This window comes from Vicugna pacos, chromosome 8, assembly GCF_048564905.1.
Source record: "Vicugna pacos chromosome 8, VicPac4, whole genome shotgun sequence".
NCBI lineage: Eukaryota > Metazoa > Chordata > Mammalia > Artiodactyla > Camelidae > Vicugna > Vicugna pacos.
This window is the reverse complement of record NC_132994.1, coordinates 7450934-7470240: the sequence shown is the minus strand read 5'-3', so window position 1 is coordinate 7470240 and position 19307 is coordinate 7450934. Positions and strand designations below refer to the sequence as shown.

The window sequence follows — 19307 nt, the reverse complement described above, 5'->3', positions numbered from 1 at the left end:
GCTCAATATCACTAATTATCAGAGAAATGCAAATCAAAACTACAATGAGGTATCACCTCACACCAGTCAGAATGGCCGTCATTCAAAAATCCACAAATGACAAATGCTGGAGAGGCTGTGGAGAAAGGGGAACCCTCCTACACTGCTGGTGGGAATGCAGTTTGCTGCAGCCACTATGGAAAACAGTGTGGAGATTCCTCAAAAGACTAGGAATAGACTTACCGTATGACCCAGGAATCCTACACCTGGGCTTATATCCAGAAGAACCCTACTTCAAAATGACACCTGCACCCCAATGTTCATAGCAGCTCTATTTACAATAGCCAAAACATGGAAACAGCCTAAATGTCCATCAACAGGTGACTGGATAAAGAAGAGGTGGTATATTTATACAATGGAATACTATTCAGCCATAAAACCTGACAACATAATGCCATTTGCAGCAACATGGATGCTCCTGGAGAATGTCATTCTAAGTGAAGTAAGCCAGAAAGAGAAAGAAAAATACCATATGAGATCGCTCATATGTGGAATCTAAAACAAACAAACAAAGAATCAAACAAACAAACATAAATACAAAACAGAAACAGACTCATAGACATAGAATACAAACTTGTGGTTGCCAAGGGGGTGGAGGGTGGGAAGGGATAGACGGGATTTCAAAATTGTACAATAGATTAAACAAGATTATACTGTATAGCACAGGGAAATATACACAAAGTCTTATGGTAGCTCACAGAGAAAAAAATGTGACAATGAATATATATATGTTCATGTATAACTGAAAAATTGTGGTCTACATTGGAATTTGACACAACATTGTAAAATGATTATAAATCAACAAAAAATGTTAAAAAAAAACCCAAAGTTAGACTTTTCTGTGGTTTGATTATGCAGCCAGTAAGGAAAGGTGAGGCACGCAGTGGTGGTAAGAAAGAACCATGGACACTTCAAGTCCAAGGCCAGCAGCCTTTCTGTTCCAGAAATGGCTGGATAAATAGTGTGGAGTCCCCAGGGTCTCACCTGAACTGGGAAAACACAAGATCCATCATAACAGCCCAGTCTGTGACTACAATTTGGACCTTTTCTATTCCTCCCATCCCAATTCTTAGAAGTCTCATCTAACCAGGTCTTCATAAATCCTTCTTTTGCTAGACTATTACATCACAGGTGGTTATCACTTGAGGGGAGGGCAGTCGGGGAGGTTGTTATTTCTCATCAGTTTATTTTACAGACTAAGACCAAAATATGTAAGTGTTATTTTTCCTTATCTTACCTAGGAAATTTTTCTTTAGTTAAGATCATTTTTCTAGTCAGGTCATGCTGACAAGTACAAGTTTATCTTGATTCATGAAGCATTTAATGATAATCCACTTTCTAAATCCTAAATAAAATCAGTGTGTTATTTACTCTTCAAAAAAATTCAAAATATTCAAGCTAACAGTTTGCTTTCTTTCTTTCCCCAAGTCTAGGATAAAAATAAAAGGAAACTTACTCATTCTTTGTAATGTTCTTTTGGGAATTGCTTGTTACACTTTTGAAATAGTTCAAGAAGTATGAATGTGTGTGTGTGTCTGTCTGTGTGTCTGTGGATAAGTGGTTCTCAATGGGGATGTATGATTTTGCTCTCCCTTCTCCCCAGGAACATTTGACAATGTCTAGAGACATTTTTGGTCCTCACAACTGAGTGAAGGCATAGAGAGAGGCCAGGATGCTGTTAAACATCCTTGTTATGAAGACAGAACCCCACAACAAAGAATTATCCAGCCCAAAATGTCAATAGTGCTGAGACTGAGAAATTCAGGTGTAGATTAGGGACAGGCCTTTCCAACAAGGAGATTAAATCCAGTGCCCGCTGAAGGGAAGACTTCATGTTGCCTGAAACCAACTTCCTTGTTTGGGAACAGGTGCCCAAATAGCTTTATTTGACAAATTAAACAAGAGTAGTGCAGGGCATTTGTGCAGTGCCGACAGAGGTTTGAACAAGCCCACCCCTATCAGAGCACACGTACACATTTGCTTTATTTGGTAGCAAGAAATAAGGGCACTGGAGGGAGGATCACACTGCTGTTCCCTGTGGGCTGAGGAAGGAGACCGCTGATCCCCTTGCTCCCTTGTGGCCTCGGGAACTTGATCAATGGGAAGGTTGGGAAGTCTCAGGGAGGACACACCTCACTTGCTGCTGTGAATGCTCTATGATGGACTGAGGGCAAAATATTTTCCTAGCATTGTCTTTGATTCTTGCCTTGCTTTTTTTTTTTTCTAAAAAAATCCTGTCTCAGGAGCTAATCCTCACATGATTATCATCACATCAGTGCAACAAAACTTGTTAATAAATTTGCTCTTAATTGTTCTTACAATGATGGAGCAAGAGGTTAATTATTATGAACATATATCTACGTCCACCTTGTGTTGCCCCTTGGTTTGATATTCCTGTCACCTCACAACTGGATCTGAGAGCACCCATTGCTTTCATTTGTAGTGTAGCTTTCCCCTCCAGGATAATAATGCACATAAGAAACATTTCATTTTACATTTGGTAAACTAGGTTAACATCTTATAATCGTCTTCTAAAATGTAATACTTTGCTCCTAGAACTATAGGCATATAAAGTGCTTTCTTTTCTTTCTTTCTCTCTTTCTTTCTTTCTTTCTTTCTTTCTTTCTTTCTTTCTTTCTTTCTTTCTTTCTTTCTTTCTTTCTTTCTTTCTTTCTTGATAATTTGGTGCTGACAATGTAGAAGCCTATTTTAAAATATTTTATTCATTCATTCATTTAATCCATCACTCAATAAGCATTTATTAATTATTCTGCAAAGCAATTTGTTAGGTCCTGAGAATATAAAAAAAAAATAAGCAAAGCTCCCACTCTCAAAGAGCTCAGCTTTTAATTTTAGAATATTTTCTCTGCAAGGATTAATCATTATTGATATGAAGTCTGATTGGAAAGGAAGCCGATCCAATCGTGTAACTACTTTCATTTCAAGTAGGTTGTCACATGCTATACATAACAATTTGAAGCCATCAGATCCAGAACATTAAGCAATTTCATTCTCTGCTTGTAAAATCAATGTCAATTCCAAATTCAGACAGCTAACCATTTTGACTGTAAGTTTAGGCATATATCACACACTATTTCTAATTAGTCTTAATTGCTGACAGAAGCGTGGGAGGTGGTATTTCCTAACATAATAGAATTGTCATGCTTTTTGGGGTGTCATGGTAATCCTTACAGAGGAATTGGCTGACTTTAATAGATGTGCTACGAAACCAGATTCTCTAGAGCCACCAGCTGGGTCACTAATGACAAGCACTGTGTAGTTCTGAACAGGTTGTGTGCTTTAGTTATTTTCAAATATACTTCACATGATTGCTTGTTTAGGTCTTCTGCCCATTTCTGGATTGGGTTGTTTGTTTTCTTCTTATTAAGTCATATAAGCCGCTTATATATTCCGAAGATCAAGCCTTTGTTGGTTTCATTGGCAAAAATTTTCTCCCATTCCGTATGTTGTCAAAACTATGATGAGGTATCATCTCATACCAGTCAGAATGGCCATCATTCAAAAATCCACAAATGACAAATGCTGGAGAGGCTGTGGAGAAAGGGGGACCCTCCTACACTGCTGGTGGGAATGCAGTTTGGTGCAGCCACTGTGGAAAACAGTATGGAGATTCCTCAAAAGACTAGGAATAGACTTACCGTATGACCCAAGAATCCCGCTCCTGGGCATATATCCAGAAGGAACTCTACTTCAAAAAGACACCTGCACCCAATGTTCATAGCAGCACTATTTACAATAGCCAAGACATGGAAACAGCCTAAATGTCCATCAACAGATGTCTGGATAAAGAAGAAGTGGTATATTTATACAATGGAATACTATTCAGCCTTATAAACTGACAACATAATGCCATTTGCAGCAACATGGATGTTCTTGGAGAATGTCATTCTAAGTGAAGTAAGCCAGAAAGAGAAAGCAAAATACCATATGAGATTGCTCATATGCGGAATCTTAAAAAAAAACCATAAATACAAAACAGAAACAGACTCATAGACATAGAATACAAACTTGTGGTTGGCAGGGGGGTGGGGGGTGGGAAGGGACAGCCTGGGGTTTCAAAATGTAGAATAGAAAAACAAGACTGTACTGTGTAGCACAGGGAAATATATACAGGATCTTGTGGTGGTGGCTCACGGCAAAAGAGAATGTGACAATGAATGTATGAATATTCATGTATAACTGAAAAATTGTGCTCTTCACTGGAATTTGACACAACATTGTAGAATCACTATATAAAGAAATGTTTAAAAAAGTATACATCACATGAACATAGTTACTTCTGACTATGTTAAGTGCAATAATTTTATGGAAGAAAACTTTTATTTCAGTACTTGGCCTTCCACTCTGAATTCCTTTTAAATGCCATCCTAAAATTTTTCAACCATTTGAATAAAATGAAGTTTCCATTTCAATGAGAGAGTTCTTCAATAATTAACACACACCTCAACTGTAAAATATTACAAGGTAAAGTTTGACTCAAAGTTAAGACAAGTTAGTGATTTCGTCTGTTTAAAATAACCATAGCAATGATAACTCATCTAAATCAGCTCTGTTTCCAAATTTGGGGCGGTTTACAACCTAAATGCATACAGATACAAACACATCCAGTAAACTGCATATGCATCTGTTACAAAGTTTAAAAAAAAGGAAGTGTTTTTAAGATGTTTGGAAAAAACCTGACTCAAAATATTGCTGGTATCATTATTGATATTTTATTAAGTGCCTCTAATGCATCAGACTTTTACCCAGATTAATGTAAACATTGTCATGTAACTCTGGAGAAAATGTGTGGGACTGAGTCTAGGTAGCTGGACTTCTGGTTTCTATGGCAGCTCCAAACTACGTTTGCTTTATTTCAGTCAACCCTGCCTCTTCCTAAGACAAGAGGCGTGGCCCAGTCTGTGATTTCCTGCCTTAGCTTGGTGATTTTCTCGGCTCTTCAATCTTTGAGATCCTGGCAATCTTTGAGATCTGAAATCAAGGTTTATTCCTGCCTCTCATTCATTATTTAATACTTATTCACTAATGGACTGCTTATGTTCCAGGTACTGACATAGGTGCTAGGAATGCATTCAACAAGACACAGGACAGACAAGTCCCTGAAACCATGAAACTCACAGTCTTTAGTGAGGAGTACAGATAACCAAGGAATAAAATGAGTGATATCCAGTAAAATGGGTGCTATGAGAGGCAATACTTGGGTAGAAAGGCTCTAGGCAATTTGGGAGGGTCTGCCTAAAGAGGAGACTGAGTAATGAGAGGGGGGCCATCTGGGAGGAGCAGTGTGAGAACAGGGAGGAGGGGGAGTAGAGAAAGGGACAGGCTGCTCCAGTCCCATGAGGCCATAGGAGTAAATATCCTAAAGCAGAAAAGCTTCTAGAGAGTCCAGGAGCGACAGGATGTCACAGTGAGCTGACACTGGCAGGTGTCCGGGGAGGGAGAGGAAAGTGGACCAGAGCCCAGCTGTGCAGGGTGGTGACGGGAGTCCACGGAGTCTATATTTTATTCTCAGAGTAAAGGTGAACCACTGACAACACTTCAAACAGAGGTGACTTGAGACAGTATACTCTGAAATGCCCTGTCCAAAGCCTGATGAATGTTTAGAGCTGGGCAATGGAGAACTGCAGTGGTCTAGATAAAAAATGATAGAGACTTGGACCAGAATATTACGAGAGAAGAGAGAGAGAAATGCGCAGAGATAAGATGAAATTTTGGAAAGAACTTCCTGATACGCCTTGGAGGTAAAGAATAAAACAATGGGAGAGGTCAGAGATGACTCAGTACACAAGAAGGCGGCACTGATTTGCTGAGATGAGAAAGGCCAGGAGAGGGGTGTAGAGAGGGAGGTGGGTTGGTAGGGGTAGGGCATCCAGAATTTTATTTTAGAAATGTTACATTTAAGGTACAGGTGAGACTTACAAGAGGAGATATCAGGTATGTGTTTGGATAAATGAGTCTGGGATTTGGAAGAAATGTTTAAGCTGGAACCAGTGAAGAAGAGGAAGAAAAATTGGTTAGCGAGATAGGGGAGATAGCCCTAATTTATTCTTTACAAATCAGAAAGAAAATTATTTCAAGAAGAAAGAGTGTTTTCACCGAAAGGCGTAGTACAGTGAAGGCAGAAAAGCTGTTGGCTTTTCTCAGCATGAAGGTCACAAAGGGTGATGATTATCTTGCTGTGCATGAGCAGTACTGGTTTATATGTATTGTCCTAGAATAATAATCAACAGCACCCTTTTTTGCTCTAGAAGACTATTCATTTGCAGGATCAAACTCCCTAGTTACAGGTGATACTAACAAAAGCTGTGTCAGCTGTGGGACCATGGAAGTCGGATTGGATTGAAGAGTAAATAGCGAGTAACAAAATTGGAATCCCAAGTGTAGCAAACTTTTGAGATGTTTGGCCCTCAAAATAAAGGAGCTGAATAAAGCAATACAAGATCTGGAATGGTGTTGCAGTGAGGGTATCTTTAAAGCCCACTTTTATTTTGGGGACAATGGTCCAGCAGAGAGAGAAAGATGGATGATATATGAAAGCATGTTGACAGAGAGAAGGGTACAAAGGGAGCAGCTGGCCCTGGACAGAAGTGGGTCAAGTCCTCTAGGAAGAGGGGTACACTATTTCCTTTAAGGTCTTTCCTCTGACTTCCAGCTTTCTCTCATAAACTTCCTGTTTCCCCCATCAGCCACTTATCCCGCCATGGTTATCCATAGTTAACCCAGAAGTTTCCAGCTATGCTTAACTCTTTGAGTTTTCCAGGATACACTTCTTTTGTTTTTGACAATTTGAGAACCACTGTCTCTAATTTGTGCTAATTTGGTCAGTTCTCTAAAAGGACCATTTTACAAGCTATCCGTATACTGTTCCAAATATCATTTAATAAAATATTGCAAACATTTAATCTTTTTCTAAAAAAAAATAAAGCTTTTTTTAGCTTAAATTTCGGCAAATCATTAGCATAGTGTTTCTTCACAGGAGCATGATAATTAGTCATTAATGATTTGTTTCCCCCAGAAATAAACACATCAAACAGGATTATTGAGGAATTAACATTTCAATGGTTAAGAATTTTTCTGCTACTGAATCTCTGGATGCAGCCATAATATATTCACTTCTAATGGCATGTGCTGATCAATGAGGTTTAACAATGAAAGCAACCTGCAAGGTCGCACAGAGAGTATGCCAAAGCAGCAGATAACTGACAACTTTAGCAAGTGTCAACTTGGGGAGAGATTCATGTGTACAGTGTAAATGGTATTTGCACCGTATCACACCATGTGGGCTCCAGGGAATGAACTGTGAAGACCCTTTTGACAAGATGCCTCACTTCCCAGTTATGCCTCACTGCTTTAAAACTCAACTTTGCAATTGTCCTATTGACTTAACTTGAAATTTGCTATCTCTGATATCATCTGGTTATAAAAAAAGACTATACTAGAAAAAGATATTGGACTTTTTGAGAAAGTTTGATGTCAACAGAACTTACATATTTTAAAACTGATAATACACAACTAAAGAAAGAAAATACAGTGGTCCCTTGGTGACCACGGGAGATTGGTTCCAGGCCCCACCCCTCCCACGCCCAGCACCAAAATCCACAGATGCTCAAGTCCCTTATGTAAAATGGCTAGTTCAGAGGGCCCTCTGTATACATGTGGGTTCTGCATCTGCGGATTTGGAAGCCGACTATATATGCTTGACTTTTGATTCTGAATTCATTGTAATGAACATACAATGAGAATTCACATTAAAGCAATGCATTAGTTATGCTTCGGAATGAATCCCTTTCCACAGAATCACTTTCCATTATTAGAAGCAACATTAGAAATCACACTTAAAGAAAACAATCATTTTCAACTTGTGAAAGGAATCTAAAAAATATTTGTGAGAGGATTTAAGTGTTAATTTTCGGGAATAATAATGATGATTATTTTAGATATGCTTTTCAAAAGTGAGTTCACCTCCCGGAACCACACAATTGACTCCCAACATTTGACTTTCCTGACATTGATTTGGTTAGTTAATTACACTGTGGTGGTCAACTTAAAAGAATCAGAAATGTAAAGATTTAAATTCAGTGTATCATGTATCTAGCATTTCAAAATGCACCCAATAGAATCATAGTTCTTCAAGTTTATGAGAATTAAAATTCATCATTCAAAAATTATCTTCAATATTGCAAGTTTCTCTTAATAAAACAGCCCTAATCTTTATTTTTATACTTACACTTAAATATTTAATAGAAAGGTTTTACAAAATCATGACTGGTAACCTTGTTTTATCCATTTTGGTGAGATATCTCTTTACTCTCCATGTTCTTATGTGTAATATTTAAATCATGAACTATTGGTTTTCAGTTTGTTTTCAGTTATGTTTATATTAGCATAAGAGACAGAGTTTACTTCTTGGAAAGTTAAGAGGAAACTGAGGGAAGCCAGAAAGACAGACTGTGAGTCATGCTGTATATTCAGCAGCAGGAAAATTCAAGTAGTTGGAATTTCCAACTCTAAGTCTTCATATTAGTCCCTCTCTTATCAGGAGGGAGCACAAATCAGCATCCAAATCAAGGCAGATATCAGGGCAAATTAAAGACCATGGGAGACCCATGGTCACCTACTGAAATCTATATTGATGCTCCCATAGCTTTTGCTTCCATAGATAGTTGTGCCTCTAAAGAATCATGCATTCGATGCCCCAGTAGTCATCACTGAATTGTCGTGACTCAGCCATCACTTCTAACTCACTAAGAGCATGCATTTGGAAGGAAGAACCCGACTCTATGATTGTGTCTATTTCTAGCCTATAATACTATCTTGTTTTAAAAAGTGCTTAAAATGTATTTTAAAATTATTATTTTTTTCTGAAAGAGAAGGACTCAGGCTTTTGTCTTTTGTGTACTTTGAGGTTTTGTATCTCAGGTGTGTAGTAAAACACCTGGATGTGATACCTTCTCCATAAACACACGTGTACGTAGCTACCATGCGCTCAGTACCTTTCCTAAAGTTAATTTCAGTAGTTCTGTAAAAGGTAATATGTTTTCATGTATTCAAGTAAAATGATGGGAAATATCCTACTTTTAAATGGTTAGTTATTTTAATTAATGTTTTAAAATAGTTTCTAAAAGGTAATTGGTAATCAATTTGTTAGAGTATTTGTATAAATTGTATAAATTAAGTTAAATTTGTATAAATTAAGTCAAAAATTATAACTCTAAAAATGTTTAATTCCTAATTGGATTAACTGACTTACGTGGATTACACTTTAAAATTCTCTTTCCAAAAATAAATGACAACATTTTGCTTCTGTTTTCTATATTTTGTATTGAATATATACCTATACCTTGGGAAAAAGAAAGGAAAAGTAGATTTAGGTTATAAGCACATTTTGCTGAGTCTATAAATATTATTGTGGAATCAAAATCAATCGTTCATTCTTTATTTTATTTAAGTTGAAGTAAAATCATTATTCCATTGGCATGCTTTGCTTGGTGCTACTGACAGTGGTTAATGAAAAGATTAATGAAATAATGTGCACATTTCATTAGAGAAAAAAAACCTTTAATTTTTGGTAAGTGGTTAAATGGTCTACTTCTTTCTTTTTCTACCTCACTGGTTTTTCTGGTACTCTGAGCCAAAGCATTCCTGCTCTGGTTGACAAGTGTCAAGACCTTGGCCTTATTAATATCTTCAAAGCACAAAACTTTGATGCTTACTGTAATAACAATGTTCCAATTGTCTTTGTGTATGTGTAGGTACATATATATAACAATGTCTTTTTATATAATATATAATTATATATAATTCATATAATATATACATACACACTTGTATAAAATAAGTTATTTATTTCAAACTGCTCTATGTTTTGAATGCACATCTGCTTCATTTTCATAATATTTTCTACCACTCAAACAGATAAGAAGATCAAGATTTAGAGTGTGAAGATAAAATAATTTATCGTTCCTGGCATTGTGTAACCACACTTTAGGTAAGACAGTTATCTGCTGGGATAATTTTAGTCATAGAAAGACAATGGAATGAAACAAGTATTTATAACAGGTAACATGAAATTGCATGTATTTTTGAGTAAGTTATAATTACTTAATAAGTAAATAGTATATATATTAATTTCTATTTTCTTCATATAAGCAATGCCAAGGTTAAAAGGAACATAAATACTGTGCTTCAAATTAAACTATTAAGTGTTATGAACTTTGTTTACTGATTATTTTTTGTCTTTATCTCTAAAGGTAGACAATTATCTTACTTTCTCTTTTAGAAATATTTCTTATCTTGTTTTTACACACTGTTTCAGCTCATTTCTCTTTTTCCTGGGTGCAGAGCTAGAAAACCTTTCCCAGTTTCTTTTGCCAAGAAGAGTGTTTGCATGACAACGTTCTAGCCAATAGAATGCCAACAAACATGAGACATGCCACTTCTAGGTCTGCCCCTTTCCTCCCATTAAACCGTCCACCCATTCTCTGCCGTGTTGACTGGAGGAGACTCACGTTTTCAGCCAAAAACACATTTAAACTAACATAAGTTGAAAAAGGTTGAACAGATGAACTCTTCACAAAGATGTAGTCAGGGGCTAGAGCCACATGGATAGTATGGTATTCCTAGACCACAACATAGCTATTCTGATACAACTTCTGTGAGTAAAGGCCACCGGGAAGAAAGGAGTCATCAATCAGGAGCTGAGATCTGCACGAGAGGGACTGAGCCAGCCTTGGGACATCCACACAAAGGCCAAGAGAATATACACCCTGTTGCCATTTGCTTGTTTCTAGAATTTCCTGCCAGTGTCCCCATTAATGGAAACCTAGAGACAGACAGAGGACAAGGAAGTCTGTATTAGTTTGCTAGGGCTGCCTCAAAAAAGTCCCACAAACTGGGTGGCTTACATAAATGACATTTATTGTCTCACAACTGTGCAGGCTAGAAGTCCAAGATCTAGGTGCCAGCAGGGTTGGTTCCTTCTGAGGTCAATGAGAGAAAGAAGTGTTCCAAGTCTTTCTCTCTGGCTTGTAACTGATCACCTTCTCCCTGTGTCTTACATTGTCTCCCCTCTGTGTGTATCTCTCTCTGTGTTCTAACTTCCCCCTTTTCTACGGCTACTGGCCATACTGGATTAAGGCCCACTCTAAGGATCTCAGTTTAACTTGATTATACCTTTAAAGACTCTATCTTCAAATAAGGTCACATTCTGAGATAGTGAAGATTAGTACTTCAAAACAGATTTTGTGGAGACACAATGGAACCCATGACAGGTCAATTTCAAAGGACCAGAGCAGAGAGGAAGACTGTAGAGGGGATCTGGAGAAGGGCAAACATTTAGAGGTTACTTTGTTCTGTAGCTTAATCTACTCTATTAAGGAAAGGGAACACGTCTTTGAAAACATTACCTGTTCCCTTAGTTAAAAATTCTCCAGTAGGTCTCTCTTACCTATGATGCAGTTCACAGTTCTTACTGTGGCTTTTGATGACCTATACAACCTGACTGCCACTGATTTGCAGACCTTATTCTCACTCTTTCCTGTCCAATTGACTCAAGTGCACATTATTTTCTTCTCCTTCTCTGGTACTATTTCTCACTAAGGAGCACCCTCATCATCATCCAACAGAAGCAATGCAGTGTGGTGTGGGCTTTGCATTTAGTGCCGCATCACTGAGGACATACTTGTTAGTGTGTGGGTTTTGTTGGTAAATGTCAGTCTTCCTAAGTCTCATTCACTGTTTATAGAACTATTTTGCTCTTTTTTAAAACTCAGTATAATTTATTGCATGTCCACATGACGATACATAAACAGTAACTGGTAAATGATTCTTTCATGAGTAATGGAAGATGTTCTTATTTGTTCTAGCTTTTTTTGTTCTTTACAGCTCTTACTATAGGATCTGCCTACCCTCAATCAAAGGGCCAAACTACCACCTTATCCATGAGACAGCTCTATGCAAACTGATAGAGTTTGTGCAATTTACTTACACATCAGGATGTAGTCTGAGAGCCCAAGACTAAGATAGCAAGTGAAGTTTGGTTTTGTTTTTAATGCAGGGATGTATTTTTAATTGGTAGGTGCTTAAAAAATGCTTTAAAGTCCCATAATTGAGGAGGTGAGATGAATCTAATTTATTTCTATCTTTGAATTCCAAATCCTATCTCTCTTTAAGAACTGAAGTAGATATTATGTAGGACCCTAGAGAGGAAAAAAATCCATATAGCTATATAATGCAAACTCATTATAATAATCCAACATGCTAATATCTAGTTATATAATTATTTTATAATATGGAATATATGATATTACAATGCATATGATGGTCATCATAAAACATTTGGTATATTAATACATAATAATATATTATTTATGCTAACATTAATATGTTAATATATTAATTATGTTAACATGTGTTATGTTATAGTGTATATTGTATAAAACCTATGAATAATAATAATTATTAAATATACTAACAGACATGGGTAAAGTGCACCATCACACTGGGATCTGCATCTGCCGGGGAACACATGCACCGCTGTCTCAAGCTCTCTGAGCACCTCATCCTTAAGGGTACTATGAGGGGCGTGGGTTCAAGAGTGGGGTGACAGGTGCTTACCTATTGGTGTTTATTTTTTTCCTCTTCATATACCTTATGCTATTGTTTAGCTGTCTAAAGTCACCTCTTGGTCCCATTTGTACTTTCCCGTTCATTAAAAGATGAGCTAATTTCTCACTACAAGAGTTTAAATACGTGTGCTTTTAGCTCCTTAGTATGCCAGTGTGTATTTCCCCTATTTAAGTACTCACTGTTTTCCTGCCCGCTTTTTAGGTTAAGCAATCACACATTTCTGTTTTAAAAGGGTCATGCTACGCTGCAGAACATCCTGTCTTTCCTTGTTGTAAAAAATAATGAGCTCTCAGTTCCTTTTTCACGGAGGGTATTTGTTTCCATCACTCTGAGAGAGCCCTTCATCGTGGGCTGAGCACGGCTGCACCATTTTCCGCACCATTCCATTAGAGCCTGTGAGGAAGGATGTTTCTCCTTCATATTCAGGAGAAAGTCATCACCCAACAGAAACAAAATGAAAGAGTGTAGACTTGGGAGTGAAGTGTGTGCATACCATTTACCTTTACTTTAAGGAGTACGTTAATGGTAAAAAAAAAAAAAATTTATGGCCACAGCATTCATGAATTGAGTTAAACTTAAAATTGAAAATGTTCTCCTTTGTACTTCTAGCAGTAAAGGTGTAGAAAATGAAAATGAATGGATCTCCATTCTTGTTCTCTATGAATGATAATAATAGGAAAAAAGCATATTGCTATAAATTTTCCATTACTTGAAACAAACCCAAGGCTTGTGAAGAAATATTTCTGAACTTAGATAATTTAGACCAGATACAGGCAGGCTGTCATTTATTTTTTGATAAAAATAAAAAGTAACAACATGTGTAAATTGCAAAAAAAAAAAACAGAAAAAGAAATCACAGTTATGTAACATTAAGAAAAGTGACTTTTTTGTTGTTAAATACCCTTAAAAGTGACATGTGATGAGGACAGTGAAAACAGGTACTCTTAGGATGTTATAATGTTTTACATTGAATGTATTTCTTTAAAAAACATTTTAAACAGTGTGTAGTAACTTGTAAAACACAGACTAAACATGCCATAGTAGAAAAAATGAACAGATCAGGAGGCAGGAGATCTGGGTTCTAACCTTGCCTTCCTACTGACAGCAATGTGAGCTTGAGAAAGATGCCTATCTTCTCTGAGCCTTAACTTCCAAATGTGCAAAATGAATGTTATAGACTGAATTACATTATCCCTAAATTCGTATGTTGAAGTTTTGCTTCAGAATGTGACTGTTTGAAAACAGGGTTTTTAAAGAGGTGAGAAGTTAAAATGAAATTGTTAGGTGGGCTCTAATCCCACGTGACTGATGTCCCTTGGAGGAAGAGGAAACGGACCACAGACACACAAAGAGGAATATGGTATGAAGATACAGGGAGAAGACAACCATCCACAAGCCAAAGGAGAGGCCTCAGAAGGAATAAACTCTGCCAATATCTTGATCGCAGTATTCCAGCCTCTGGAATTGTGAGACGATAACTTCTGTTGTTTAAGCCACCTAGTCCGTGGTACATGACTGTGGCAGCCCAACCAAATCAATGCAGTGGGCATCGTGAGTTTCACGATGATGAGTTACAGCTCTGTGTTTATAAAGCATCTGGCACACGGTAGTTGTTCAAAGTGTGCTAATTAATATTAGTCTTGCTGCTGTTAGTTTTTTTTTTATTTTTTTACAGGGCAGGTCATCTAACAAAAATGTTTATCTTTGTCTTATCTTGAACAGATTGCAGTTCTTTAAGGGTAGGAGAAAATAAGATCAAATTATACTGTGTTTCTACATCATGGATCACAGTGCCTATGACTTAAAATGTATTCAAAGGTTTTAGAGTAAAAATAGCCTTGGAATTGTGTCATTTTCTAACTGTGCTGTTCTCTGTATTTATGCTATCTCCTAGTTCTACATCTGGAAAATAATAAGAAAAATATGATAAAAAGTTAATAATTAGAATTGTTCTTAGAAATGAATACATTTGTTTATGTCCTAGAATTACTACTTGACACATAATTGGTGTTTAATAAACTGTAACTATGATTACTGTGTTCTCAATTCATTTTTAACCCTTTTTCAAGACACCCCAACCCAGAACAGCATCTTCTGGTGCACTCCTTTGTCTCTCCCATCACGTCTCGTCTGTCTTTGTTGTTTCCTTGAAGGGTCAAAATACATCTTTTGTGATATGGTTCTTACTGCTGCCCCAGGGCTCATTTGCCTGCCTTCCTTCCAGATGATGGTTCTCTGCCCGGGAAAAGGATCACCGTGGCTAGGATGGCATCTCCCAAAGTGTGTTGCCCTTAACATTGGTTATTTAAGAGGTTAAAATGCTGAAGAAAAGCATTAAAGTGTTCTGTGCCCACGTCTTGAGTTAAACAAATAAAGTGAGGCTGTATTAAATAGGACCTCAGAAGTCTTAAAAGACTCATGTGCATTTTTAACGTATGTGAGGCAGCCTTTCCTCAATTCAGTTGACCATAGACTGCTTTTCAGTTGATTGTCTGTAAGAATCTGTATTCTGGACGACAGGATTTGGGTAGTTCTGGCCTAAAGAGGGTAAAATTTACCTTAAGATTTCTCCTTTATCCTCTTTCCCAGTCTCTGTTTTCACCGCTTTGCCATCTTCTTCTTTTGGCTTTATATAGATAACAATTTGCACTAAATAATAACCTATTATCATAACTGAATAATTTACTTTAGTCCATTTACTGGATAAGGATGGTGGTATGTGTTTTTAAGTATCACTTAATTAAAAAAAAAGGTGGAGGGAGGCAAAACACACAATACATAAGCATTAAATCTGTATTAAAAATTAAACCTCAATGAAAATATAAAAGGAAAATTAAGGAAAAATGTCATTCTCACTTAACAGATTGGCAAAATTATACCAGAGGTTTGTGAGGGTTTAGGGGTACAGTCAATTTCAAACCAGCTTTTAAGAATATAATAATATATGTTCATTTTTCTATACTGACTGTGATATAATGGATCGTTTAAATTTTCTTTATGCTTTCCTAGATGTCCCAAATTTTCTATAATGAATATATTTGATTTTGCTTATCAAAAGAAATACCAATTTGTTTTTACAACTCCTCCAAGTGGAAAATAATATGAGGCTTTCATGGCTTCTTTGTAAATCTGCTTATGTAAATTCATTGATAAAAGAACCCTTAGAGCGTTCTTTCCCCAGTACTGTTTTAGGACATATACAAAAGACAGAATGATTTGAAGAACATTAATTCATGTACAAGTACATGTGAACACTAATCAGAATTGACTCCACTTTAAAATGACAAGATTTAATATCTTGTAATGGCCTATAATGAAAAGGAATGTAAAAAGAAATATATATGTGTATATGTATAACTGAATCACCATGCTGTACACCGGAAATTAACATAACATTGTGCATCAACTATACTGCGATTAAAAAAAGAGAACAAGAGCCAGAGAAAGTTTGCTTCTTCTGAGATAAAGTGAAAAAAATGTGTATCTTACCTGATAAGCAGTGTATACTTTTGTCCATCATCTACTTTAATAGTAGTGTCAATGCTTTCCAATTTTGCTTCACCAGCACAGGAAAAGTGGTACTATGGGAAAAAAAAAAAGGGTTTTCCTCAAACAGTTTTTCAATGTGAAGTTAATAACTTATATCTGTGTTGGAATTTACAACTTACCAGTAATTTTTTAGTGTAGTGGAGAGACAAGAAATCTGAAACTTAAAGAAAAGTGACAGCTCATGGTATGCCATTATTACGTGCTAGAATTGAAACAAATAAATATATACATACTATATACATATGCAAACACCATATGTAGGTATACACACACACACACACACACACACGCGCGTGTACATGCATGTGCGTTCTTTTGGTTTCTTTTCCAGTATTCTGGGGAGCCTGGTTGAGAAAGGAAGCTGCCTCTGCTGTCCAGGAGTGAGTTTAATTGGCAATTTTCTTTAGATACCAGCGACTGACAATGCGAAGACCAGTGAATACAATCTAGATAGTGATATGAATGTCACAGAAGGGAAATTTAAAGATTATGAAAGTTCACATTTCTTCTGTATAGCACAGGGAACTACATTCAATATCTCGTAAAAATCTTTAATAAAAAGAATATGAAAACAAATATACGTATATGTATGTATATGCATGACTGGGACATCATGCTGTACATCAGAAACTGACACATTATAACTGACTATACTTCAATTAAAAAAAAGAAAAAAGAAAGAAAGAAAAATAAAGATTAAGAAAGTTAGCCATTCATCCTAAACTTCAAAGCCTAAAGGAGCCTATGGCCATTTGTAGGATTGTTACTTTTTGGATCAACTGAGTGGTGGTTTTAAAAGGAGCAAATCGTGTCTACAGTAGGTATGTTTGACCAGACACCCCTGGGAATTTCACGAGGGGGCTGCAGTGGCTTATTCGTCTTCTTAACAGCATGCACCTGAACGTGTATCAGTTCTATCGTGGCTATTCTTCCCCGGAATAATGTATCTACAAGAGATCTGTAATCCACATATAAGTTAAAGAAACACAGTTGCACAGTGTTTCATAACTCCTAGGTATTCAGCTACATTAAATTGATGTGTCTAATCTTTCTACTTGTAGTCCAAAGATAAGCATAATGCTATATATCTAAATTTTTGTAGTTGGTCATCACAAAAACAGTTCCTTTCCTTTATAAAAATTATCTACTGCAGGTTCCCTTTAAGAAATACATTAAACAGCATTGAGATTTTCAAAAACAAATACATCTATGTGCACTTTGCCTAAAAGTCAGTTGCATAAAATTTGTCTATACATTCTTCTCAAGCCATGTGTATGTAACTAAGTGAAAAATCAGCATTAGTTTATTGCATTTTTATGCTGTGTCTAGTATACAAACAAGGTGACCAGATAGTACATTTAGTAAGTTTTGGCAGCATGGATAACAATTCAGTTATTTCTTATGCTTACCACTTAGAAATCTATGTTGTTAGTCAAAATAGTTATTTAGGCTTAAATGCTAATTTGCTGACCAACAATGGATGTGTATGGGGGGGCAGGGGTGATAATTTCCTTATTTTTTTCAAATATATTAGAAAATTATTTTCCAGGTACAATTAAGTCTTATTAATTCTTATTATCTTCAGGGATGTCAAAGTTTAACATTTAAAAATATTTAATGGACAATTCCATTAATTTTATTTGAAATTTTCTGTTAGTATAAACAGCTCCTTTAAGATATGTGCAAAAGCAGTAGCTATTGAGATTCAGTGATTACTCATTGCCATGGGTTTTTAAAGTACTTTACAAGTTTCAACTGATTGCTTTCTTTCAAAACAAACACCAAAGCAAGCAAGCAAACACAAATGTGTGAAGCAGGTACTATTCTTTTATTATCCCCATTATTCAGAAGCGCAATCTGAGGGGAAGGGCTTTGCCCGCAGGCAGGGAGGCGCAGTGATCTGCGGCACAACTAATAAGCATGAGGACTGACGTCTGAGTCCCCAAAAGCAATGGATCGACCTCCCTCCTTTTTATTAGAAAGAGCCAATGAAATATCTTTTAAAATTAATTTTGATACATTTAACTTTAAACCTTAAATTTCCTTAAAAACACTTGAGTAACAATTCTTCATTTCTAGAATTTGAATGGGTCTTAAATTACGATCATGGTAAAAGTTCAGCCATAAATATATCTTTTTGTGAAAATTGCATGTAAATGTATTGGCCATATATGATTATGCTTTTAAAACAGATGAGGAAGTTGGAGCATAGTCTCAAAAATCATGATGGAATAAGGAAAATCTTAAAATCATCATGTTAGAATGACATTAAAATTTCCTTTAAATCACTAAAAAGAAATGGTGATGTGAGTGGAAAGAACAGGGATTTTGTCTTGGCACAACAGAGTAAAAATTCCTGATCTGCCATCCTTAAAAGAGTTTGAAGAGCATGTATAATACCAAACAGCCTGAGAGCCTCCTTCTGTTCGTAGGCTACTTGTGAGGTGCAGAGAGAAATACCCACCCCTCAGATTGGATTAATATGTCCTGGGCATCCTTCTGTGGGTTTACACGCTCTTACCTATTCGCTCATGGTACTACATTTACTACACAGATATTTATCCATTTACTAATTTTAACCTCACACCAACTTTTATTGCCCTTGTTGCAGGTAGATGTAGCCTGTGTCCAGGTTCTTGTACCATCTCAGAAAGAAGTCAGAGACAAGACATGGAGGTTAAGAAAGTAAAGTTGTTAAGGGGTGGATAGTACCCTCTCAAGATGAGCGCAGGCAGGCTCAGGTGAGCGGCTGCCCTGTGTTCCTCAGTAATTGGTTACATAGAGTGTAAAAACGAATGGGCAGAATATTCATTGGGGAGGGAAGGGTGTGGGGTCATAATCCCTGATTTTTATCCCAGCTCTGCCTTCCTGAGGGCAGGAGGGATTTTTTTCCTCATTTAGCCTGGATTGGAAGTGTCATGGCATTAGTGCATGATGGGTAAGCCTAATCTGCTGGGCACGTCTAATCTGCTGGGCTAATTTTTTATTGCAATGAGGGCATAATGAGCAAAAGGTTACCTTCTGACACTGGAGATTCCTCCTTCTATCTTTCTTTATTGGCCTCCGGGCTG

The 19307-nt window shown here is 36.7% G+C and overlaps 1 protein-coding gene across 1 annotated transcript in view; it reads right to left on the bottom strand.

Annotated features, from left to right (window-relative positions):
* Nucleotides 1–19307, bottom strand: part of EYS (eyes shut homolog) — a 1174088-nt gene that overhangs the window by 422784 nt on the left and 731997 nt on the right. Inside the window, 1 exon segment of the mRNA XM_006211933.3 lies at nt 16177–16268. Coding sequence (XP_006211995.2) covers nt 16177–16268 — 92 coding nt within the window.